A 25,640-nucleotide genomic window follows, 5' to 3' on the forward strand; every position below is an offset into this window, starting at 1 on the left:
TGGGGCAGTGGTATGACTTTCAGGGTTTTGTGAAATGTCACTGATTTTATGATTCATGTAAATACCATGGGAATGAAGAAGAGTAAATTTTTATAATCATTTATATACTTTAAGCCTTACCCACTTTACAGGATATCCTCTTCATACCCTCCCAATTGAGCTCCTTTATAGTGTCACTGTGACCTATAGTCCTTAGTAAATATAAGCATCAATGCTGGGGGAATTCCAAGGAATGTGCAAGAAAGTACTCTGTATCTCCAATGGGGAAATGCTTGCCTTGAGGGGCTTTCCTCAGGGACCTGTGAATTTTTGATAAGCACTGGCTACTGAGTGTCTGACAGCCCTCTCTGAGGTAGGGGCTTCTCTGTTCCCAGTGAGGCTCCCGTGCTCCTTATCCCATGGACAGCATTAGCAAATGTCAGTATGAGGTAAATCTTAAAAGTCCAGCCCCTACAATCTAATCTCATCAGTAAAAAAAGAATGTAAAATGCTGTTACCTTAAGGAAATGCAGGATGTCACTGGATGGAAAATTTCATCAGTACAAAGGAGACAAAGTGAGGGAGATACAGGTGCTGAAACATCTCCTGACCGCAAACTGGGGCCTTTGCACCAGATGCCCAGCATTGCTAGCATAACCACCTATCCTGGTTTGCTCAGGATGGACTGGTTTATGACTGTTTCCCTGGAGTAATTAATCATTGAGAACCCTTGTACTCTCAGGAGTCCCATTTTGGTTGCTTATCTGCTGAATGTTGAAGTGTTTTTAATGTCTCAAATGCATAAGTATTGTTTACCCAGAGAACTGAAGCAACTTGGAGAAGAGGCGGCTCGTGTATATCCTGAACTCATAGAGAAGGCTGATCAGCACTTGGTGGATCTCAGCTTTCCTGTGACAGAGGACATCATGGTGACTCGGCTCCATTTTGCTAAAGAACGATACCATCATTTGAATGTCCTGTCAAGGCCTGCCTCTGGAGTAGGCCACTGTGGTCCTTTGAGTCTTCAGGGCACTCACTCGCAAGCCAGCTCCACACACACACTAACTCTGTTTTCCAAATAACAGTCTAGAACCAATAATAGTAACTTTCAGGGTGGGCATTTTCCATAAGGTCCTGGTTTCAGTTACTCTCAACTATTTAACACATCATATTTGGGCTTTCTTTACAGATCCTTTTTATTTTCCTTTGGCTCCACTCAGAATCTTGGGTTTGAATTTCATCACGAGCTGGAGGGTGTGGGTTATGGTTGAGGACCTATGGATATTTTGACCACACCAAAATGACTTCTATTATTGCTTCCATTCTCTCGCTGCTGCCCTAGGTTGTGGATGCAGATGTGTTCAAGGTGACTTTTGTAAATGGTTCTAATCATTGGTCATCTCTGCTGCTAAAAAAAGGGAGTAAATTCTTATTATTCAAATAGAATTTCTGGTTTGGCAGAACCTTTTAAAATTTCCCCACTAAGGACAGTTTCTTTCTACAGCAAAACAATGAATTTTTTATTCCAAAATGTAACTGCAGCTTTTGCTTGTTTGTCCACAGTAGTGCTTCTGAGTTTCCTTCCAGTACTCCTCAAACCTTTATTTTTGTAATGTAAATAAACTCAGTATACAGGAAATTCATACAAAAGTGCCAAATTCGGTTTCCAGATTTTAACAAACAAACAAACAAAAAATCTGTAAGGAGTTTAGTCCTGTGTTCTTCAATATGGTAGTCACATACAGCTATTTAAATTAAAATTAAGTATAATTAAAAATCCAGTTCTCAGTTGCACTAGCCACATTTTGGTTGCCCTCGTGTTACTATACTGGACAGCACAGATGTAGAAGATTGCCACCAGTACAGAAAGTTCTACTGGATGGCGATGACAAAGAGGAATAGGCAGAGCTTGTATAAACAGTCCTTTTATTCTCTGGTGAAAATATAGTTGATCAACCTGCAGTGTGTCTTCAGTTCTGAGTCTGTATCAGTGAGTCAGAGCTCTAGGAGACGCCCTTGTGTTAGTTTGAGGAAGAACAATGAAACCTAAAAGTGGTCCCAGAACTCAGAACCCAAGGTCTAGGAGACTTGGAATTTCATGAACGTAAGGTCTACGTCTGTTTGTTTTCCATTGTAATGCCAGGGCCTGGCTCATAGCAGACACTCAATAAACACTTCTGTGAGTGAATAAATGAAAGAACTCAGCAAAGACCAATTAAAGGGTCCTTAAGTACAAAGATGTGAGCACCTCTTGGGGTTTGGATCATTTTGAAGATTCTCTAGGAATTATGAGAAGGAGCAGGTAAGAGTCATTGGAAGTGTCTTTCATATAGAAGTCAGAACAAAGAATTTAGCAGACAGTTTTCTGAGTGCTTCCTCCTTTTTCCTCTCTTCCTTCTCCCGTCTCTCCTCCCTCCTCTTCGTCATCTTCATCATTATCAAATAGTTAACCTTTTGGGGCATTTATTACATGTGAGCCATTATGCTAAGTGCTTTTAATAGATTTTCTAATTTAATCCTCCCAGTAACCCTATGAAGTAGTAGTATTGTTATTCCTGCATCCGAGTTGAGGAAACTGAGGTATAGAGGATAAATACCTTGCCCAAAGTCTCCCAGCTGGTAAATGATGGAATGCAGATAAAAATCTAACCTGTCTGCCTCCACAGCTTGCATTTTTAACCCTTTGGAGAGGTACTGCATCTTCTTAAGCTGGCAACCCATTTGGATTTGAAATGTATTAGAAAAATAACTGTTGATTGAGGTGGAGCTCTGGGGGTGATGATGACCAAGCGGGGAAAACAGGTCACAGGTTAGATGTAGTCCCACTTGTTTATTTATCTTTTGTTGCTTTGGTTTTTTACTAATAATAAAAGTTATTTTAACTTTGTCTACATTTATGGTTCTTTTTCCTTTTTTCTAATAGTATGTAAATTTCTTTTATCTTTTTTTCTTTTCAAACTCAGCAGAATTTATATTTTATTAATATTTCCTATCTTAGTGGTTAATTTTTGCTTGTAGCTTTGAATATTCCCTACCTTCTTTTGTTGATTTTGATATTTTCTTTGCATTTGAAAAAATAAAAGAAACAACAAAAAAGTTAACAGTTTTTTAAAAATAGTAGCAATAATAAGTTACATATCGTATTGGAAAAATATTCCTTTCACAGTTATATATCCATGAATAGATTTAACAAGAAAGGCACAGCTTCTTTGTGAAGAAGGATGTACAGTTTTATTGAGTGGAGTTGAATAAGTGGAAACTGAATTCACAGAAAAACTTAAAATAGTAATTCTTCCAAAATGAATGTGCATTTATAATGAAATTCCAGCCAGAGTCTTATGTTTTTAAAATGAAGGAAATTATTTCCACTTTTACGTGAAAGAATGAATGTATCAGAATTCTAGAGAAGATCTTGGAAAAGGAAAATTATATTGTCTTACCAACTGTTAAGATATACTTTTAAGATTATCTAATCAAAACAGCATGGTGTAAAGTCCAGAAAGCAATAACTAGTAGTATAGAAAAACATCCAGAAATAGACTAAAGTATATATGGAAATCTAATTTGTGATAAATGTATAATTTAAATTCAGGGGGAAAATGATGTTGGTGTAATTGGCCTCCATCTGGAATAAGATAAAGTTAAACACTACCTCACATCATATACATATATGGAAGTGGAATAAAGATCTAAATGCAAAAATTAAAATGATACAGCAATAGAAGAAAATTTAGGATTACATTTGTTTAATTTTTCTTAAAAGAGAAGAAAAGTCTAGATGCCATTTAAAAAAAGAGTTGGATAGTTATTGACTAGCAAAATTAGGAATTTTCATGTGGGAAAATATATGACAAACAGTAAAAAAAAAATAAAATTCTAGACTGAGAAAATATTTGCAAGACTGCATGATAAACTAGAAACTTGTACTTAATGTACTATGAGCTTCTGTAAAAATTAAGAGAAACAGAAACATGATAGAAAATAGGCAAAGCTTGCAATTAAGTAAGATACATATGGTGGAATGCAGATGGCCAATACAAATGAATGAAATATAGGAAAAAGGTTCAACTTCTTTAATAAAAGAAATACAAGTCAAAATTAAATTAAAATTATTATTAAAATTAAAAACAGACAATAAGCTCCATTGCTGGCCATGGTATGGGTAAACAGATACTGTCTTACATTGCTTATGGGCGTGTGAATTGCTATAACCTTTTTGGAAGAAGCTATTGAAATATACTTATCTATCTGTGTAGATAGAACTGTATACGTTTTTGTTTGTTTTGATTTCATGCAATTTCATGTGCAATTTTTCTGTTTTTTGTTGTTTTTATTTAATTATGTTCCCAGAAAAGAAATTCTTTCTCTTGTTGGGCTTGAGATACAGTTATTTTTCTTTTTCTGAGCTGTTAAGCAATTGGAAAAGCTTTTTAAATGGAAAATTTTGATACACATGATGATTTGTATCATTAAACTTGAAAACAGAGAACTTTATTTTGTTCACCAAGAAATGTTTCAGTAAGACTGTTTTTGACAAGATATCTCAAACCATCCAAATACAAAATCTTAAATAGCTTTAAAAGAATTGTGAATAAAATCAATGATAGCAAAAACAATAATAAGGTTCAATATAAAACTTTGTTGACATTTTGGGATTCTAGATATGGTTTGTGATCACATGAAATTAAAGATGATTAGTTAATATTTAGGACATTATTTCTTCATTGTCTTTATTTCTTCATTGAAGCCAGGTGGCTTATATTTTATTTAGCAGAACATTTCAATATTATTTTTACTTTTGAATGCTTGTAGAACATTTATTTAAATTAACATTAAAGAATCCCTAAGGGAAGGAAAAGTAAAAAAGTTAAAAAAAAGTAAAAAAAATCGATACAAACTAATATAAAATATTATAAAATCAGAAATCTCTAGTCTTTTGGGGGCCATGTGTATCTGTTTAGTTGTCTACTTGACCTCATATGAGATTTTTGTCCCTTATTTTACTAACCTCTTCTCTTCATTGCAAAAAAAACCTCCACAAATTCTCTATAGGTTTTATCTTAGTCTCCGAAGAAATAAAAAGCATAGCAGAAAATGGGTGAGATGGAGTGGGAGGTAAAATTAGAATAGTTTCAATCAGTGAAAATCTTGAAAGTACTTTAGTGAGAGAACTATAAACAAAATAAAAATATGATAGTACATAATCCTATATGACTGACTACTCAATTTATTCATAACTATAATAAAAATGTAACCCTGTGTATACTTATTTAATGTATATTTAAAGTGTAAACATTGATATTAAAATTGAGAAGAGCAGTGTACTTTCCTACGATCTGAATAGTCCGGAGCATTATAGGGTTATTTCAGTAAGCCCTGTAATAGTCTACCATCTTCCCGCATCTAACATTGGGTTCAGTGTACACCAGCAGATACTTTTTTGGTCATGCAGTTTAGCATTTATTGTGAATCTTAGACCTAAGGCCATGTCATGGCCTCCAGAATTATGCTGTGTCCCTTTGGGGAGGTAGGCACTCAGGTTGGTTGGAGTAACCCAACAATAAGAAGAAGCACTCAAGTTTCTAAAGGGTTTTTTTTTTGTTGTTATTTAAAAGTCAGTCTCTCTTGCTCTTTCTCTCCCCTACTCTTGATTTTAGAGGTTTCATATAGTCTTTCTACACTGAAAGAGTGGTTCATAGACCAGCAGCAGTATCTCTGAGGAGATTATTAGAGCTTCAGGCTCTCAGGCCCCACTGCAGACCTACTGAATTGGAATTTGCATTTTAACAGGATATCCAGGTGATTCACATGCACATCCAAGCTCGAGGAGCCTGCCATATGGGATAGGTTGACACTAGGCTGAAATTATTATCTACACTCCTAGAAGGACTGGTTAGTTTTCCAAACCCATTTACATTCCATAGCTCTTTGAAAGATCCCAACGTACCTCATATTCCTGTTGGAAGCTTCTAGCTTCTATATGCCTTGAGTAGAGAAGATTGTTCATATTATCATAACAGCGTGGGTCATAGGCAATATTACTTCCATTTATTGGTTACCTACTATTTGTTGGGCATGGTGCAGAATGTCTTGTTTATATTTTCTCATTTAATCCTCAACAACTTGACAAAAGAGGTTTTAGTAAGCCCATTTATAGAAAAGAACACTAGGGCTCAGGGAAGGGGTTGCTTGCAGAAGTTTAGATATGTTAGAGCTGAAATTCAAACCCAAGTTGGTCTCACCAAAGTCCATGCTCCGCATCTCCCCAACTTTTTAAAACAGTGCCAAGTTGCTGCTGTGCTGCCGTGTTCCATGTGCAGGAAGGAAGTGCATGCAATAGTCTCCTATTTGTCTGGAACAGAAAAGAAGCCTGTGAAAGAGATTGATATTTATGGTGGCCATGATTTCCCCTCTTTCTTGACACATAAATGTTTAGTATAATATTCCTTAAGTTTGTAAGATCTTCGCATAATTTTGTGGATTTTTTTCCTTGCAAATGTGAGGGAAGAGAATTCATAGTTTTGTTTAAATCAAATTCTCAAAAAAAGTCCACGACCCACAAATTGTTAAGAACGATCACCCTACTCAGGCTGTATCCTGATGGAATTGGCTGTTGGAATTCCCACCTGTCTGCTGGTGTTATCGACCTCCTCTCTACCTTTAGACTTTCCCCTCACCTACCTCCTTAACCACTCCTTCTCAATCCTGGAAGGGCATCAGGATCACCTCTAGATCCTTTAAAAAATACATGTGTTCAGGCCCCTTCTCAGACCTTTTGAAGTATGATCTTTGGTAATGGAGCTCAGAAATCTGTATGTATAGGAAGTCCACAAATGATTCTGACCTACAGAGCTGTAAGTCAGCACACTTTTCTTTAAAATCTTTGAAAAAAGAGGATACTTCATGCACGCCCTTGTATGGAGTAATCTCCTGGAGGGAGACATGTAGTAGACTCAGCCCTCCCACAGGTGAGTCATCACCAGCTAGGTACTGAGGCAGCACAGAGACCAGACTCTATTTGGCCCTTTACTCATCTTTGAAGATTCTACTTTGTTACCCACTGCTGCTGAGACTGATATATGTTTAGCACTTCAAGTCTTTAGTTATGATATTGCAAAAAATAACATCTTGAAGATGTTTTGACAAATAAATTTAACTTTTGAGTTATTCCTAAGAGAGTTAAAAAGAAAGTTCCAAGGAGTTTCTGGGGAGAGATTGTTCAACTAAGCTTTTACATTGGTGATTTTGCTTTAGGTAGTTACTTGTGCTACTACTTTATCTGCTTATTAGCAAATTGAAGTTTTTCTTCTTCGTTCATCCTTGTCTGCTAGAATTGCTTGTCATTTTCCACCCGTACAGGTTCTGATGACTTCACTTTACTCATCCTCTCAAATATTCATCTTTGAACTAAGATGAGCTCTTTATTCATGGGCATAAAGAGAGATGGTTGGTAGAAATGGACTCATGTTTTTCCATTACATTTCGTAATCATGTCTTAGTTCACTATGATGATCCACCATTTTCTCTGTTTCAGAGAACTATCAAAATTGTCATCTATCATGTATTGAGGGCTATGATTTGTATAGGACAAGTTTAGAAGCTTGAGTACCAATAATTTGTCAAAGATCCTGTTTCAGTGGAATCATAGGATGTTTTAAGAGACCATACAGTCCAACCTCTATACCGTATCTCTGAGATAGCTTTGTGCCTTCCAGGGGAATTAATGACTTCATTGCAACCATTCTGTCTTCCAAGAGCTCTAGCTGAAAGAAGGTTTATTCTTCAGCTGTATTAAATGCTCTCTCTCTGAACCTTCTAGTTTCAATTCTAGTTTTGTTCTTGGACTTTTGCAGAATCAGTCAAATCCTTCCCCACATAACAACCTTAGGAAACTTAAACTTCAACCTTCAGAAACTTGACACTGCACCTAAATTTCTCTTCTCAAGCTACAAAATGAGTTCCTCATAAGCATTGTTTTCCAGAATAAACATACCAGTCACAACCAAATATGTTAGTGAGAGAGTTGGCAAAGACCTGAATCATAATCACTTGTCTGAAACTGGGACCTTTCCTGTTTCCTCTCTTCTAGTGCCAGTTCATTTAATTCTGTTCCTGGCCTCTTAGATAAATTTAACTTTACATTTTATTTTATTTGATAAGACAAATATCTTACTGGTGAAAGACAGCAGAATCTTCTAAGAGCGTTATCTAAAATAACTAGAAATTAATATTTCTGAAGGATGTTTTAAGGTCCAAAAGCTACCTTTAGTAAATGAGTGCACAAAGGCATCCTGCCAAGTATTTGGGGGAGATCCATAACTATTGCAGTGCTTTAAAGCAATTCTGTGATTAGTATTACAGAAAGATAATCTATCATGAAACTACATCATTAAGATAATCTCTGCCTTATCTCATTTCTGTATTAAAAGTTCTCTGTGTTCACTTCAAGATGCTCTTAAATCAAAGATTTTTCTGAATCTAAAGGCTTTTATAGGCAGTCTCTCCTCAGTAATTATAAAGTGTTCCATGTTACTAATTTTAATTAAAAATTTTTTAAAATTTATTTTATTTATTATTTTTGGCTGCATTGGGTCTTCATTGCTGCGCGCGGGCTTTCTCTAGTTGCGGTGAGTGGGGGCTACTCTTTGTTGTGGTGAGTGGGCTTCTCACTGCAGTGGCTTATCTTGTTGCGGAGCACGGGCTCTGGGTGTGTGGGCTGCAGTAGTTGTGGCACATGGGCTCAGCAGTTGTGGCTCGTGGGCTCAGTAGTTGTGGCGCACGGGCTTAGTTGCTCCGCAGCATGTGGGATCTTCCCGGACCAGGGCTCAAACCCGTGTCCCCTGAATTTGCCACAACTGTGCCACGAGGGAAGCCCCATGTTACTATTTTTAAATAACTGATTTCTGTGAGTGGGCACAGAAATTATATTGCCTTTTCCACTGTAAAGATAGCCTCATAGGTCAAGACTGTAGGAAGAACAGAGGAAATTTGAAAATGTGAAACTGCTGATAAATATTTTAGAAAAACTATTTTGACTAGGTTAAATTTTTTTCATTGATTCCTTATGGGCAGATTTAGAGCAAAGGGTGATATAATCCAGTGCATTAGTCCCTTCTGGGATAATTAACTCAACCAAAAATATTCCCCACTTCTCTCTATCTTCCCTTCCTCCTAGAATGAATGGATGATGGTGCAGTGCTTTGGAAAACAGCTCTATATCAATACAAGAAAAAACCCAAACAAACCTCTTTTAATTCTTCCTGTATAAAATTAAACATAAAAAAAGACAGTAGAGTAGAGGTTAATCTGATTATATTTCTTATCATGTGTTTGAAAAGTCTTCAAATTTCCTAGACCTCAGATTCCCCTTCTGGAGAACTTATGAGGAAACTGGGAGCCATACATCCCAAATAATTGCTGTCCAGTGGTGTGCTGGAGTAGGCTTGTACTGGCTTAGGAGACCTATTTTTACTATTCAGTAAATTTGTGAGCTAATTGACCTCATATAGATAGCTTCAAATTGGTTATGGTAGGAGTATTTACACCATGGAAATTGGCATATGCTACAGATCAGAGCTGGTTGTTAAACATTTACCAGCTTCTCATTGTATCTGGCATAGTCATGTGAAAACAGACATTTTAATTAAAAAAAATTGAACGTATTCATTAATATTAGAACTCTTACATTGTTTTATGGACTTGTATGGCTAGAAATATCTTCTGGCCTTTTGTTTACCCTCTTTCTTCAAGTAGAGTATTACTAGAAACATTCTGGATGTCATATGTAAGAAAACTTTAAAATTATGTGTAATGGCTAATACATAATATTTTCAAAAACAATTCTGTAATCCATCTCTACAGAATAATTCTGTAATGTATTCTATTTTGACTGCCCATTAAAAATCAGGTTTCCCTTTCAAGATGTCATTTAATTTAATTATTTAAAAAGATTACTCTGAAGGAGGGAGTGAGGGGAGATAATATAATCCTCTAATTCTGTAATTTCTTCTGCAGCTGTTTTTTATACTTTTGCCTTTCCTTGGTTTCTCTTTCTCCCTTCCTTCTTTATTTGCTCCTCATCTCTTCTATAGAAGAGGAATCATTTTTTATAAGCATACCCATCCTCTTCCATTGTTTCTTTGGACCCTGAAGATTTGCATTTCTTTTAGGAATTTGCTCAGCATTTTAGGTTGCTAAGATGTGCTAAAACAGGAGCCAATTTATGACGTATTTGTCTACGAGTTCTAGGAAACTTGCAGGGTTCATTCTGCAAGAATGATTTACAGGCTATAATATGTTAGAATGTCAAACAAGTGGAAACCATTACCAGCACTAATGTCTTAACCCCAGTTTCACAACTGAGGGAGGAAGGTCATCGATTAAAAGGTCCATCTGTTCCAAAGATGTGTCTGACTTGCTTGCCCAGTGTTTTGTGAATCAAGTCAGTTCAGTGATTGTGCTGCTTGTGTAATTGCTTATCAGTTTCTCAAAATCATTGGTTATGAGAGCATTTTACCATGATATCTTTGAGAAATAGGGTTTTGTTTTTGGATGCTATAGTTGTTCAGCAATGTGTTTAGTGTATTACATGTGCCAGGAACATATATTTTGAAATTGTCCCTAGCTCTAAGAATTATGTAATCAGTGAGTTAAGTATATACACTTCGAATGAGTTAGTGAACTTATATTTTGGCAATAATTTGATGTTGGAGGATTCATCTCAGTGTGAGTTTCATCTCTATTTACAGGATGAAAGATGAAGGGTTCTGTTACTATGATCAAGTTCTTTCTTAAAATACCCTTAATCTACTTATATTTTCTAAATAATGACGCTACACCTCTTAGATAGAACTTCACAGTTTACCACCCACTTTCACATTTATCTCATTTTCCATTAGATATTTTCCCTCTGCAGTTTTCTTCCCATATAAGGTCATTGAATAACTGACTCTGAGATGCGAAAGGGACCTTAAATTTATCTGATCAATTACTCTACCCAATAGTCAACCTGTCTGTTAGCTATTTCGAGGAGGAGAAAATATTAGAGAGACTAATTGGGTCAAATAAGGAGGTGAAAGTAAATTTTGCTTTTTGTGGGAAAGGCAGACTATTATTTTTTTACTTTTGCCCCTTTATTTGATCATTGTTTTCAGGATCAGCCTGTTGAGTATGGATTCTGCTTCAGAGTCTCTGGTCAACTTGAGACCATTAATTCTCCCATTTGGGGGCTTTGCCAGTCTGCTGTCAGCTGCAGACTTGCCTCAAATGCTGAGCCTAAGGGTGTGGGGTTCTGGGGTGTAAAATACTTATGTCTTATTTTTAAAGCAATAGAAATTCATTCCTTCCTCCCTCCCTCCCTTCCTTCCTTCCTTCCTTCCCTCCATCCATCCCTCCTTCCTTCCTTCCTCCCTCCCTCCATCCCTCCCTTCCTCCCTCCCTCCCTTCCTTCCTTCCTCCCTCCCTCCCTCCCTTCCTCCCTCCCTCCCTTCCTTCCTTCCTCCCTCCCTCCCTTCCTTCCTTCCTTCCTCCCTCCTTCCCTTCCTTCCTTCTTTCCTCCTTCCCTCCATCCCTCCCTCCCTCCCTTCTTCCCCCTCCCCATCTCCCTCCTTACTGATTTAGTTATTTCAAATTACATCAATACACAACTGGGGCAAATTAAGAGTTACAACAAGTATGGAATTTAAAATTATTTGCTTGTTCCAGGTGGGGATTTATTATTTCTGACTTCAATAAAAGTTTGGATCTTATGTTAAAAAAGTCTTATAAGTTATTCTTATCTTGTTCTGATGAAAATACAGATCCACTCATGTACATTAATTGTTCTACGACACAGATGAGGAAGATAGAAACGCAGCCCAGCCAGGCTGAATGTGGTTTGTGAGTTGATTGTCTTTTAATGCTAGCTTGATTGATGACTGTGTGCCATGTGAAGTGACTGGAAAACTGATAGTTACACAAAACTGTGGAAAAATTGGTGCAACAGGGAAACTGTACTTCCTGAGCCAATGTGATGCAGGCTGTGCAAGTGTGATTCCTCAGGAACAGGGTAACTACTTCGTAAAAAAGATAGTGAGGAAAGTAAGATGAAGGTAAAAACAACTGTCCCCCAGTGTACTGGGAAGAGTGCCTGCTGCCTTTTCCTCCCGTTGCCAGGAGAGAGATGAGCCAGCGCCTGGGTACACGTGCGTCACCAGTTATAAACACAAGGAATGACGTCTCAGTTAAACCTGGCATGTGGTCCACGCAGACACTATAAACAGGAATGCATATGTCATCCTGTTGTAAACTCCATCTTTATAGCCACAGAAAAGAAAATTAAGTGCTGAGGAAAAGCTGTCACCCCTTTGTTAAACAAATGAAAAGTAAATTGACAGGAGAGGCTTATTCCAAAATCTTCCATTTTATCTCTATTTCTGGATTAAAGATTATGAAGGCAAAGTCTTTTCAGAACCCTTTGTTTAGACCTTACAACAGAAATAGCCTTAGGGAACTGCTTGCCTGGAGAGCTTTATGGTTCTCTGTGACCATGGAGATTAATCTTTGGGAAATCAGCTATCCACAACACTGCTGCCTTCCTCCCCAAAGAAGAATTTCCATTCCTGTCTGAGAATGCGGGATGGGGCAACAAGCATTGAGGACTCAGGGCGCAGCCTCCCTGACACTGCCTCAGGCCCCCTTCAGTTATTCAGTTATTCCCTTCACTGTTCCAGAAAGGAACATCTCAAGGGGAAGCTCTGCTCTCAGCCATGCTGCTGGGAGCATGGGACTTAGAAAAAGACCATTCCTCTATTCATTTAGTCATGAATTTATTTAACTGATATATCTGTGCTCTCACTGCATAGATGCCAGGCACAGGTGAAACACGCATGAGCTGACATAGACACCATCCTACTACATACAGTGTGGGATGGGGATTAAACACATAATCACACTGATTAATGTACATTTTCCAACGGAGGTATTAAAAATAACAAAGGAACTGGACTTGGATGAAAGATACTCTAAGGAAACCATAGTTGTCCATGATCAGAGGGATGAGAGGGCAAAATATATGTGAGGCGTAGACAGCATCACAGAAGAGCCCTGTGCTGAAGGAGGTGTGGCTGGAAGACGGGAAAGGAGATGGTGCCTCAGGAGATGAGAGGTCCTCAGACCAGGCCCCTTGGGGGTTAGAGATCCTGTTGTTCTTGTGAAAGTAAGGTTCTTGTCTCCTTGCAGAAAGAATTCAGAAAGGAGACAGGGGGGTTAAGAAAGTAAAATGAGAATTTATTTAAGCAAGAATACGCTCTCAGAGGGAGAGTGGGCGGACAGGTGAGGAGCTGCCCTGGGTTTCTTCGGCAAGCCAGTTATAAGGGTCGTTCAAATGAAGGAGTGGAATTTCACTGGGGAGGGAGAGGTTTGGGGGTCGTATTCCCTGATTTTCATCCCAGCTCCACCTTCCCGAGGGGACGAGGGATTTCTGTCCTTATTTAGCTTTGATTGGAAGTGTCATAGCTTTGGTGCATGATGGGAATTTCTTATCTGCAAGGCTAATTGTAATGAGAGCATAACGAGCAACAGGTTACATTCAGACACTGGAGATTCCTGCCTTTTCCCACCTTTCTTTGTCTGTCTCCAGGACACTTATCACCCCAAAATGTGTGGTTTCCTTTCAGTCTGGAAATTCCTGCTTTTCTTTATCTGCCCGTGAACCCCCACTGTTTACAAGAGGCGTGGTTTCCTGCCACCTGGCCCCTGGCCCCCCTTTCTCTGCTCACGCCTAGCTACCTGCCTGCTCTAACACTATGGAGAACTTTGGTGTTTATGGTGAAGGCCAGTGGGAAGTTAGCTGATGGATTTTCACGTAGAGGGAACTGGATGAGGACTGTATTTTGAAAAGATAGCTCTGGATTTGGGAGGAAGAAGGGCCAGAGAGAGGCCAGAGAGATGGTGGTAACATTTCATTTTGGAGCCTTGAAGCTGGTTGGTTGTGGATCCAAAATTCCTGCATGGTTGCCTCCCTCCTAAACACTGTTCGCATGTCAGTGCCCTCCTCCAGACCCTGTGTTCCTTGAGTTCAGGAATGCTGCTTTACTTGCTTTAGGGGTCCCTGTAGTGTCTGACACTGGACTTTGAATACATTCAACAAAGGCTGTATTTAAACTGTGGCTCTTCCCCAACTCACAAGACATGTCAGTCGCCTTAAGAGATCACAGCCCTTCTGTATTCTGGTGACAGTATTATCTAGCGATCTAATTTGTTCCTTAAGACAGAGGAAGTGTATAAAAATACACTTTCCTTTTCTTTTGCTAACTCATATATGCCTTGCACTTTATTTCCATATGTTAATATCTTCTATAAAATGACCTTTAGAGTCTATCTTTATGTCAACCTAAAGCATTGCTAGTGTCATTACTACCTCCTTACAAATATAATAGACATATTGGGGAGATGGGTTCCTGAGACTTCCTACAGAGCAGGAAGCAAAACCACACTGGAAATTTTCTGACTCTGGAAACATAAATAAATAAAGCAGTGATATGGAGTGGTGTGGCCTGTGGCAGACTGGAAAAAGCACGCTCTATCCCAAGCATTCAAATTCAAACACAAGATACGCTCTGATAGCCAAACAAAACACTGGGATGCTAAGTTTAGCTACGTGACTATGAGTTTGCCATTCCTCCTTCAAGTGATTAAATAATTTTAGTATTTTAATCCAGAGGAATAATAGAAAATTTCAATGTGCTCACGTACTCATTATGAGTTGTGGGCCAAGCCCTTCTGAGTGACCAAAGCTCCAAAGTTGTGTTGGGGTAAAGCAGCAGGACCAGAAAGCCTCCAACACTGCAATCTTCTCTAATAACTTTGGGAGGCAGGCTTCTGAGACCCCCCTGGCTTCCTGGTCTCTTGCTTTCTTCCGTAGTGGACCGGTGCAGTGTCCCCTGTGCCTCAATCCCACTAACACACACTGAGTGGGTGAGTTTGACAGAAAGGAGGAGATTATTATGACTTGAAATCAGAAGCAAAGAAAACATCTCTTCCCACATGCATACCTTCAGCGCGTGTCCCTGGAGGTGGTTTAAGTGAGGCTTTCTTTCCCTCCAAGTGAAAAATGAGGGACACATAAATACAGCCCTGACCCTCCTCCCACCTGATCCTTAGATTAAGATTAGCTTCAGCTCAGGCTGAGAGGTCACACAGGACATGGTTTCTGCAGCTGGCGGTCACTCAAATCACACACCCAGGAATCTCATGCAAAGAATATTTAGATAACATGTTTCTAAGAGAAGGATAATTCCACCTTCTTCTTTTTTTTAACCAGGGGTGGGCAGTCCTAGTGATTTTGTAAATGGGAGGATCTTGTTCACTGCAGACATTGGGCCTTTTGGATCGATGAAGCAGAAAGGAGCAGAACAATAGGATTAATTAAGATTATTTTGGATTTTGGGGGCCGGGTGCGGAGGTGATTGCACGCTCAGGAGAGCGCGGCGGCAGGGGTGGTGTTGGCAGCGTTCGTGTGCTCGGGTGTGAATCGCCGAGGGAGGAGGCGGTAGAGGAGGAGGTGGCTGCGGTCGTTACGGTGGCGGAGGAGGCAGGCACGAATCAGCTGCGGGCGGAGACATGGCCAACATCGCGGTGCAGCGAATCAAGCCGGAGTTCAAGGAAGAAGAGCGAGGAGATGAGCAAAAATCAAATTAAAGTAGATCTTGCAGATGAGAATTTTACAGAATTAAGAGGAGAAATAGCAGGACCTCCAGACACACCATATGAAGGAGGAAGATATCAACTAGAGATTAAAATACCAGAAACATATCCATTTAATCCCCCTAAGGTCAGGTTTATCACTAAAATATGGCATCCTAATATGAGTTCCGTCACAGGGGCTATTTGTTTGGATATCCTGAAAGATCAATGGGCAACAGCAATGACTCTCCGCACGGTATTATTGTCATTGCAAGCACTACTGGCAGCTGCAGAACCAGAAGATCCACAAGATGCAGTAGTAGCAAATCAGTACAAACAAAATCCCGAAATGTTCAAACAGACAGCTCGACTTTGGGCACATGTGTATGCTGGAGTACCAGTTTCTAGTCCAGAATACACCCAAAAAATAGAAAACCTATGTGCTATGGGCTTTCATAGGAATGCAGTAATAGTGGCGTTGTCTTCAAAATCTTGGGATGTAGCGACTGCAACAGAATTGCTTCTGAGTAACAGACATAGAGCTGCTGATATAGTCAAGCTTGCTCCTTCTTGAGGAGCATCAACATCTGCTATTTTTAGGATTCTGTGTAGAGTTCTTTTAAACTGGCATTCTTGCCTAATGATGTTATCTAGGCACCATTGGAGACAAAATAGTCTCTGCTCTGTAAATAAAGCTAATTAAACGTCTCTGTAAATTAAAAAAAAAAGATTATTTTGCTGCCATGCTCTGCAATTTTATTACTCCTCCTAAAATGCAATGGAATAGGCAGCATGATTTATGTTTGTATTCTGGGGCCTTCAGCAAAATTTATCCTCTTTGGCTGCATTTCTACAATAATGATAATAAAACGATCTGTCTTCTGTATTTTAGTGGGCTGTTATAAAGAGAAAACTAGATTATGTATGGTAAAGCACTTTACAATGACAAGACAATGTGATATAATAATAACAATATTAAAAAAAATAGCAAACACATAGCACTTGTTTTTTGCCAGGCACTGTTGTAAGCACTGACACTCATTATTTAACTTTATAATAACCTTATGAGGTAGAATCCAGGATCTCATTTATAAATGGGGAAACAGAGACACAGAGAGCTGAAGTAACTACTTGAGGCCAGCCAGTAAGAATTGGTGCCAGGATTTGAAACTACCCAGTCTGGCTCTAGAAGTTAATGCTTTTAGTCACTATGGTTTAAAAAAGAATTTTTTAAAAAGTAGATTTTTAACTAAATGAGAAGACCAGCATTTGAATCTTGAGTTCATGGGCTGTGTAACTGAAGTCAGACCTCTCAAGCAGTCTGAACTTTAGTTTGCTCACCTTAAAATAGAGATGGGTAATAACACCTATTTTTAGCTGTTTGGTGGGGACTAAATAAGAAAACATGAAAATTCACTGTTTAATGGTAGGACGCACACGATGTACTATTATTAGTTATGGGGGGTGGTGTATATATGTCTGCTCTGGCTGCCATAACAAAATACCACAACAGACACTTATTTTCTCACAGTTCTGGAAGCTGGAAGTCCAAGGTCAAGGCACCTGCAGTGTTAGTTTCTGATGAGGCCTCTCTTCCTGACTTGCAGGCGGCTGCCTGCCTGAGGCGTCCTCATATGGCCTTTTATTCATGCATGTGGAGAGAGAGAGAGAATCTTTGGTGTCTCTTCCTCTTCCTATAAGGAAAACAATCCTTCTGGATTATGACCTCATTTAACCTTAATTACCTCCTTAAAGGTCTTATCTCCAAATACAGTCACATTGGTACTTAGGACTTCAACCTATGATTTTGGGGGGCACAATTCACCGCATAACAAATGGGAAGCTAGGGAGAGAGAACTAGAAGGACAGAGAGGCATTTGGAGTATTATATTTTTAGGGCAGGTTTCTTAGGCGTCAACTGTGGAGGGCAAAGAAGTTATCAGCTGCGTGTAATAAATTAGTAACTATACAATATTTTTTACACTATATGTCATTTGCCTTCTCTTTGGTGCGATAGAAAAAGTCTCCATACTATCTATTTTTGCGCTTTTAGGTGAGCCTGAATTTAAATACATTGGGAATATGCATGGCAATGAGGCTGTTGGACGGGAACTGCTGGTTTTCCTGGCCCAGTACCTGTGCAACGAATACCAAAAGGGGAATGAGACCATCGTCCAGCTGATCCACAACACCCGGATCCACATCATGCCCTCCCTCAACCCTGATGGCTTTGAGAAGGCAGCATCTCAGGTGGGTGTGGGCCAGCTCACAACAGGGCATGCTTGCTTTTTTTTTTTTTTTTTTATGGTTTGTACATATATGCTCATATATAAGGAATATACGGTCACATGAAGCTTACAGATAGTGCAGGGGCGGGTATAAGTGATATGGTGTTTAATTTGCTGGTAAGGAAAAAGTGCAGAAGGTAAGGGATGGTGGGCGAGGGTTTCTTCAGCAGAGATTGCGAATGAGAAATTTTGTTAGTCGATATTAAATTAATGTTTTGTTTTCGTTGTTAAATGAATCATATTTATTCATTCATGTGTGTGACTAGGTAAATTTCTTCCTAAAAATCTAGAAGTCTGAAAACTATCTACTGCCATGTATTGAAGAGTGAGGCCATTGCTGTCTCTGAATGAGGCTATATCATAGCGCCCTCTACTGAAATCAAGGAATGAAGATTTTTGGCCAATGTTTCGCTGATGTTTAATCCTTATCTATATGTGATGTGTAAAGTAAAAAACAAACAAACAAATAAAAACAAAACCCTCCTACCTACAAATCAAAATTAATTTAATACATTTTAACTGTTAGAGAAGCTGGGAAGTAATTATGTTTTCTCAGTTAAGTGTGCTCCCTTTTTGTTTAGACAGGGGTGGAGGACATTTTATTTTCTACAGTTTGAAATAATTTTCTTATTTTATGGGAACATATTAAAGCATGTATTTAGCATGTTAATCTATAGTGAAGAAGTTGTTTTGTACCTTAAAAATAAAAGATCAAGTGACCTGATAGTTTGACTTTGTAAGAAACCCAGACAGTGAATTTCTGTAAGTATAATATATAATTTCTAAAGTTATGAGAGAAAAGTTCTAGTAACATAGATAATTAAATTATTGACTATTTTAAGGTGATATTCAGAACTGTAAGACAGGATAGACAAAAAACTGTCATTGCTATTTTCTGTCTTATAGGTTTTTATTCCTCACAGTCTAAGGTATCTGAGTTTACATGACTTTAAGAATATGGGCATTATCTCTATATTAGAGATCTAGTATAATTTAACAGTAAAACAAGAAAATCTACATTATGGAATATAACTGAATATTCTGGAAATTTATTAAATTTCCAGATTATGTCATTAGTGAAATGAAAGGTTTAAAATTGAACAAAAATTTTTCAGCTTACAAAGATGAAGCAAAAGTTCTAGAGCTCATATTTTTTCATGAAGATGGTAAGAGAGAGGTATATTATTAATATGTAAACAACTTACCTTAAATTCGTTTTAAGCATCTAACCTTCTTTAGTAATTTATTCTTTTGAATATTTAAAAGTAGTTGCTGTGGTTTTCAGAGGCAGTGAGCATTTTACTTAAACCAAGTACAGAGTGGCATGCTGTGAGACATGCCATCTACTACTAACACACATGGACTTTTTTTGCAGTTTTTTTTTTGTTTGTTTACTTTTTTTTTTTGCGGTACACGGGCCTCTCACTGCTGTGGCCTCTCCCGTCGCGGAGCACAGGCTCCAGACGCGCAGGCCCAGCGGCCATGGCCCACGGGCCGAGCCGCTCCGCGGCATGCAGGATCCTCCCGGACCGGGGCACGAACCCGCGTCCCCTGCATCGGCAGGCGGACTCTCAACCACTGCGCCACCAGGGAAGCCCTTTTTTTTGCAGTTTGATGTTGAATATCTTTTAAATAAAATTATTATTGACATTTAAAATATTGTTCGTTGAGAGTATTTTCAAAACATCCATAATATATACTTTAAACCTGATACTTTCATGTGTATATCAGTAAGATAGTGAAAATGCCATTGTAGGAGGATATTGTTGAAACGAATAATCTTAATAAATTATTTTAAAAACCATTAATGAAGACCTTAAGTAGATGGTAACAATAATAATAAATAACTGATGATTTTCCTCTGATTTTTTTGTTTTTTCAGCCTGGTGAGCTGAAGGACTGGTTCGTGGGTCGAAGCAATGCCCAGGGAATAGATCTGAACCGGAACTTTCCTGACCTGGACAGAATAGTTTATGTTAATGAGAAAGAAGGTGGTCCAAATAATCATCTGTTGAAAAATCTGAAGAAAATTGTGGATCAAAACACAAAGGTAGAGAACATGTATGGTTTTCCTGGGTTCTGTCCTCCAGCCTAAGGAAAGATGTCTATTATCTTCATCACAATGAGGGATGCAGGAGTGTTGTGAAAGCTTGTATGGGATAGTTCACTATGGCTGTGAAAGTCAAGGCTGGGACGCCTGGGGCCTGTAAACTAGTCCTGCCCCTAGAAGTGGTCAGGGGTTTAGGGAGTGGGAGGTAGGGACAGGGGTAGGAGGGAGAAACCAGTTGTCTAGAACGTCTTTTTGGCCTCTTCAGAGGCCCTTTATCAGCACATCTGATTAACAGCTCCTACAGCATTCCACACTTGTTGACCTTTTCCTTATTTTCCAGAACTTTCTCCTCTTCTGCCTTGCACAACTGCACTTTCTCCTACCTCTTCTAGTACCTTTCAAACCACTCCTCAGTTTCTTTCCCTGCTTCTTCTGCCTTGGCCTAAACGCTGGCCTTCAGGGTCCCATCTGCTCCCCTCCTGTCTCTCCTTGGGTTTCCATCCTCTCCTGGACCTTCAGTGTTGTCCATTATACAAATTCTCCCAGATCTCTTTTGCTTGCTCACTGAGTCCCTTTATCTGGTGACACCTGGGGCCTCAAGCTCAGCATGACCAGAAATAAATCATTCCCTAAGAAAACACTGTTCTCTCATTTACTTGATCATCAAAGCCTTGATTTTCCCATCTCTGTCACCACTCACCACCCATGTAACCAGATCTTGGCGATTTGGCCTCCTGACACCCTTCAGCCTCTCCTTCCTCTGCCAACTCAGGCCCTGTGGTTTGCTCTGACGAGGAAGGGATCCCCCATTCCTGTTTTGGGTTCGGCCTCTCCCAACTCCATTCAGTCTTCTCAAATTCATCCAGAGTGATCTTCATACACAAATTATTGCTCTATTGCTGAAAAACCCTAACCTTGCCGGGTCTCCACCGCTCAGAGGATAAAGGAAAAGACTCAAAATGTCAGAATAGTGTGATGGTTTATTGTGGAGGCTCTGGAGGCAGCCACCTTGCTTCTAATTCTGGTTCCGTCCTTGCTGTGTGAGTTTTGCAAAGTTCTGTAACCACTGTGTGCTTCCTCCCCGTCATCCGAAGTGTGGACGTGACTGTAGCATCCAGCCCATAGTGAGGTTGTGAGGATTGGATGAACCAGTACATGTGAAGTGTTGGAGGCCAGGACCTGGAATTGTTACTGCTGTGTCAGCGTCATTGCTCAGTGCTCTGTTACGGACCACAAGGTCAGATGGACGCACACACCCACTAAACACTGGGTTTGAAGCTCATAACGTTTGAACACTATTTTCAGTTCCACAGAGGGGAGGTGAGCCCATCACAGAGGAACGGCAAGGACTGCTGGGGGCAGCCCCCACTGCGTCTTGTGTCTTTCCAGGCAATTCAACTCTGGCTTATCAGCTTCTTCTAGCATCTTTCCTAAGTGAGAGCTTGGAAAAGACAGTGTCTCCATTTTATTACAGCTCCAGGGCCATTCAAGTTTCCCTTGGCCCCTGGCAGCTGCCAGCTCAGCCACTCTTTAGTCTGGCTTTGATATGCCATGTACTCCCTAAGCATACTGTCTTCCCTTTCCTTCCATGTCACCTCCTCTGTGAAGCCTTCCTCTCCTCCTCCAGACAGATCCTGTTGAGCCTGCCTTTATGTTCTTTATATATATTTCCAGTCTGGTGCTTATAGTTATATAGAACTTTATAGATGTTATATTATTATTTGTTTACACAGCTGTTTTTCTTTGTGATTCTGGATTTCAATCCCTTGATTACAGGAATTAGAATTCCTATTTGAGTCTGACTCATAGTAGGCTTGAAGCCTATCATGAATGAGTGCAGTCCAGCCTGGCAAGCAGATCGCAACACCAGCTGCTGGAGTTCCAGACATGCAGTCAGCACGTGGCTGGGACACTGGGTAGAGGATCCAGGAGAGAGGGAGTCTCAGCTTATTGGTCTAAAATTCTTCAAATTCTCCTGCCTGTATTTAGAGTTCATCCCAGAGACCTGGGCTGAGCCTACAAGTGGGGACTGGCCTGTGAAAAGGGCTGCCAAGGGCTGAGGATTTTGGCAGAACTTGATAAGTGACTCACGTAAACACTCCTGTTTCTTTTTTAATTAATTTATTTATTTTTGGCTGTGTTGGGTCTTCGTTTCTGTGCGAGGGCTTTCTCTAGTTGCGGCGAGCGGGGGCCACTCTTCATCGCAGTGCGCGGACCTCTCACTGTCGCGGCCTCTCGTTGCAGGGCGCAGGCTCAGTAGTTGTGGCTCACTGGCCTAGTTGCTCCGCAGCATGTGGGATCTTCCCAGACCAGGGCTCGAACCCGTGTCCCCTGCATTGGTAGGCAGATTCTCAACCACTGTGCCACCAGGGAAGCCCCAACACTCCTGTTTCTGAGTCACAGATTTGCAGTTTCTCAGCCCCTAAACCATCTTTCCCTGGAGAAGGGAGAGCTGGAAAAGCAAAGGGCAGGGCTAATTAGAGGGGAAAAGAGAGCAGTCTTGTGTGATGACCTGTGAGGCCTAAGACAGAAATAAAAAACTGTTCTGGAAGCCCAGTGTGAGTATCAGCCCAAACTTTTGCCCATGTTGTCTGTTAAAACTAAGAAATGAGAGAAAGAATTCTGGTCACCTATCATGGAAGAATTGTGAAATAAACTCATGGTGACAGGATATGAGATTAGCAGTCTTCATGTAAGTGCCTTCATTTTCAGCCAGCACTGCCTTCCTCTTCCTCAATGGGACTTGTATAATATTTATATTAGATGTTTTCAAATTTCTAGTTTGAGCAATACTTTTTTAAAAAGATGCTTGTTCAAGGCACTTTAAAAAAAACTAGAGCTTTTATTTTAAAAAGTCTCAATGCCAATACTTTTTCTGGGTAAAGGTAAAATAAAGAAAAATGCATAAAAATTAAATTTTAGTCTCCTTTCTGGAACAGAAGCAAGATTTGTTTACATTTTACTAAATCTTCAGTAAACCTGCTTAAATCACAGGATGATATCACCCATGTCTGGCTCATCTCCTTTTTCCATCTTTGTCAATTAGACAGAGACAGTGTTTGGACGGGCCCAGTACAAGATACATAGTAGGCATTTCATTAATGTTATTACACATCACCCCTTTCTCACTTCCCCTTCTTGGCCTTGTAGTGGTGTTTGTGTATGTAGCTATGTGTGTGTGTGTGTGTGTTTGTGTGTGTGTGTGTATGTATTTACTGAGATATAATTAATGTATAGCACTATTTAATATGAGGTATACAACATAATGATTTGATATTTTATATATTGTGAAATTATCACCATAATAAGTCTAGTTAACATCCATCACCATACACAGTTACACATTTTTTTTCTTGCTGGGAGAACTTTTAAGATCTTCTCTCTTAGTAACTTTCAAATATACATTACGGTATTATTAACTATCTTCTCCATGCTGTACATGGCATGCCTAGGACTTATTTATTGTTTAACTGGTAGTCTGTACTTTTGACTCCCTTCACCTATTTCATCCACCCCCAGCCTCCTGCCTCTGGCACCCACCAATCTGTTCCCTGTTTCCTTAGAGTGGTTTTAAAATCTCTATGGTTGTAGGAATCAGGGGTTAAATATACAGATTCCTTACTTACAACAGCCAAGATATGGAAGCAACCTAAGTGTCCATCAACAGAGGAATGGATAAAGAAGATGTGGTACATATATACAATGGAATATTACTCAGCCATAAAAGAGAATGAAATTTTGCCATTTGCAACAACATGGATAGACTTGGAGGGCATTAGGCTAAGTGAAATAAGTCAGACAAGAGAAAGATAAATACTGTATGATATCACATATAGGTGAAATCTAAAAAAAGAACAGGCTAGTGAATATAACAAAAAAGAAGCAGACTCACAGATATAGAGAACAAACTGGTGGTTACAGGGAAGGGGGAGGGGCAAGATAAGGGTCGTGGATTAAGAGGTACAAACTACTATGTATAAATAAGTAAACTACAAGGATATATTGTACAGCACAGGCAATATAGCCAATATTTTATAATAACTGCAAATGGAGTATAACCTTTAAAAATTGTGAATCACTATGTTGTACACTGAAACATATAATATTGCACATCAACTATAAGTCAGTTTTAAAAACTGTAGATTCCTGTGATTGCTGGATCAAGAAGTCTGGGGTGTATATGCTATGGGAATGAGTGATAGAGAGGAATTTACATTTTTACCAAGTCCTCCAGAGGCTCTCCTTGCTCTTCCAAACCTCTCTGAATACAAGGTCTCTCCTGCTCCCTGGAGTTCTTCCTGCTAAGTCATTTCTCATCTGCTCTCAAGCTCTTCAGCCTGGTCACTTCCACCATTATCTGGGCTCAGTACATAAGCCTTGGCTTGGACTGCATGGAAACAGAGTGATTAAATCAAATAATTATATTAAATACTTGTCTTTAATGGCTAGAGTGGTGAAGAAAATGGAATAAATATAGCTTTGATATATCTTAAGAGCCAAAGCCATCTACTTATAGAGCATAACATTTGAGCTATATTTACAGTCTTTAAATGGAAGTTTTAAAGATAGGTCATAATTGGCTCTGGATTCTGTTAAGGGCTCCATCTAAGAGGTGCTCCAAAGCCTTCCCTATGGATTAGTTAAATATGTGATTACAATACAGTACAGGAGATTTCAGCATTTAGTCAGCCTAAAAGACTCTATTAATAGTCAAAGAGAAATGGAGTTCAACTTATCAAATTGTGGAGTTTGCTTGCTTGCTTTTGAACATCTAGTAACATGAACATTAGCAATAGTGTATGTATAGGAACTAACAATAGGCTAAACCTAATAGCCACATATGACTTTGTGTATTCAGGACTGTATCTTTTTTGTTCTTTTTCTCTTTTAAAAAAACAGCTTTGTTGAGATACGATTTACATACCATAGAACTCACCCATGTGAAGTGTACAATTCAGTGGTTTTTAGTACATTCAAGGTAATGAGCAACCAATACCACACAGTTTCGGAATATTTTTATCATCTCAGAAGGAAACCCCGTACCCTTTAGCTCTCACCCCACTATCCCTCCACCCCCACTCCAGCCTTAAACCACTAATCTGCTTTCTGTTTCTATGGATTTCCTTGTTCTGGCCACTTCATATGAGTGGAATCATATAATATGTGGTCTTTTGTGCCTGGCTTGTTTCACTGAGCATGTTTTCAAGGACCATTTATGTTGTAGCCTGTGTCAGTGTTTCATTTCAGGACTGTATCTTTAAATTTGTTTCAAAAAACATTTTCTTTAAAAACTTTTTTATTAAAAAAATAATATTTTATTATAAACAAAAAAAGCAAATATAAATAAGCAGAAAAATAACCCATTGCCCAACATTCTTAAATGACCACCATTCACATTTTGGTATGTGTCCTTCAAAATTATTTCTTACACATGAATCAACATATAAATATATGGAAACATGCCATTTTGAACCCTTTCAGGTGAATAATAAATCTAAGAGTACAGTCTGCTGCAGAATGGTGTTGCCTCCTGAGCTCACATTCAAACCTATCCTTCGCTCTAGGGAGTATTTGCTTGCTTCCCTATCCAAATCTACTTTATTTTTCCCCCGAGACATTGGGAAGTTCCACCTCCTTCCTGAAATCCTCAGTGATTCTCC

General features: G+C 39.2%; 1 protein-coding gene and 1 pseudogene across 2 annotated transcripts in view; both read left to right on the forward strand.

Moving 5' to 3' along the window:
• Window positions 1-25,640, forward strand: part of CPE (carboxypeptidase E) — a 109,858-nt gene that overhangs the window by 62,823 nt on the left and 21,395 nt on the right. Inside the window, exons 2-3 of the mRNA XM_081252664.1 lie at window positions 17,696-17,892; window positions 19,813-19,980. Coding sequence (XP_081108790.1) covers window positions 17,696-17,892; window positions 19,813-19,980 — 365 coding nt within the window. The remainder of the gene's footprint in view (window positions 1-17,695; window positions 17,893-19,812; window positions 19,981-25,640) is intronic.
• Window positions 15,580-16,286, forward strand: LOC308619901 (ubiquitin-conjugating enzyme E2 K-like; annotated as a pseudogene). Its single transcript has one exon. The product of its transcript is annotated as a ubiquitin-conjugating enzyme E2 K-like (transcript).

The sequence above is a fragment of the Mesoplodon bidens genome (genome assembly GCF_964165515.1).
Source record: "Mesoplodon bidens genome assembly, chromosome: 1".
Taxonomy (NCBI): Eukaryota; Metazoa; Chordata; class Mammalia; order Artiodactyla; family Ziphiidae; genus Mesoplodon; species Mesoplodon bidens.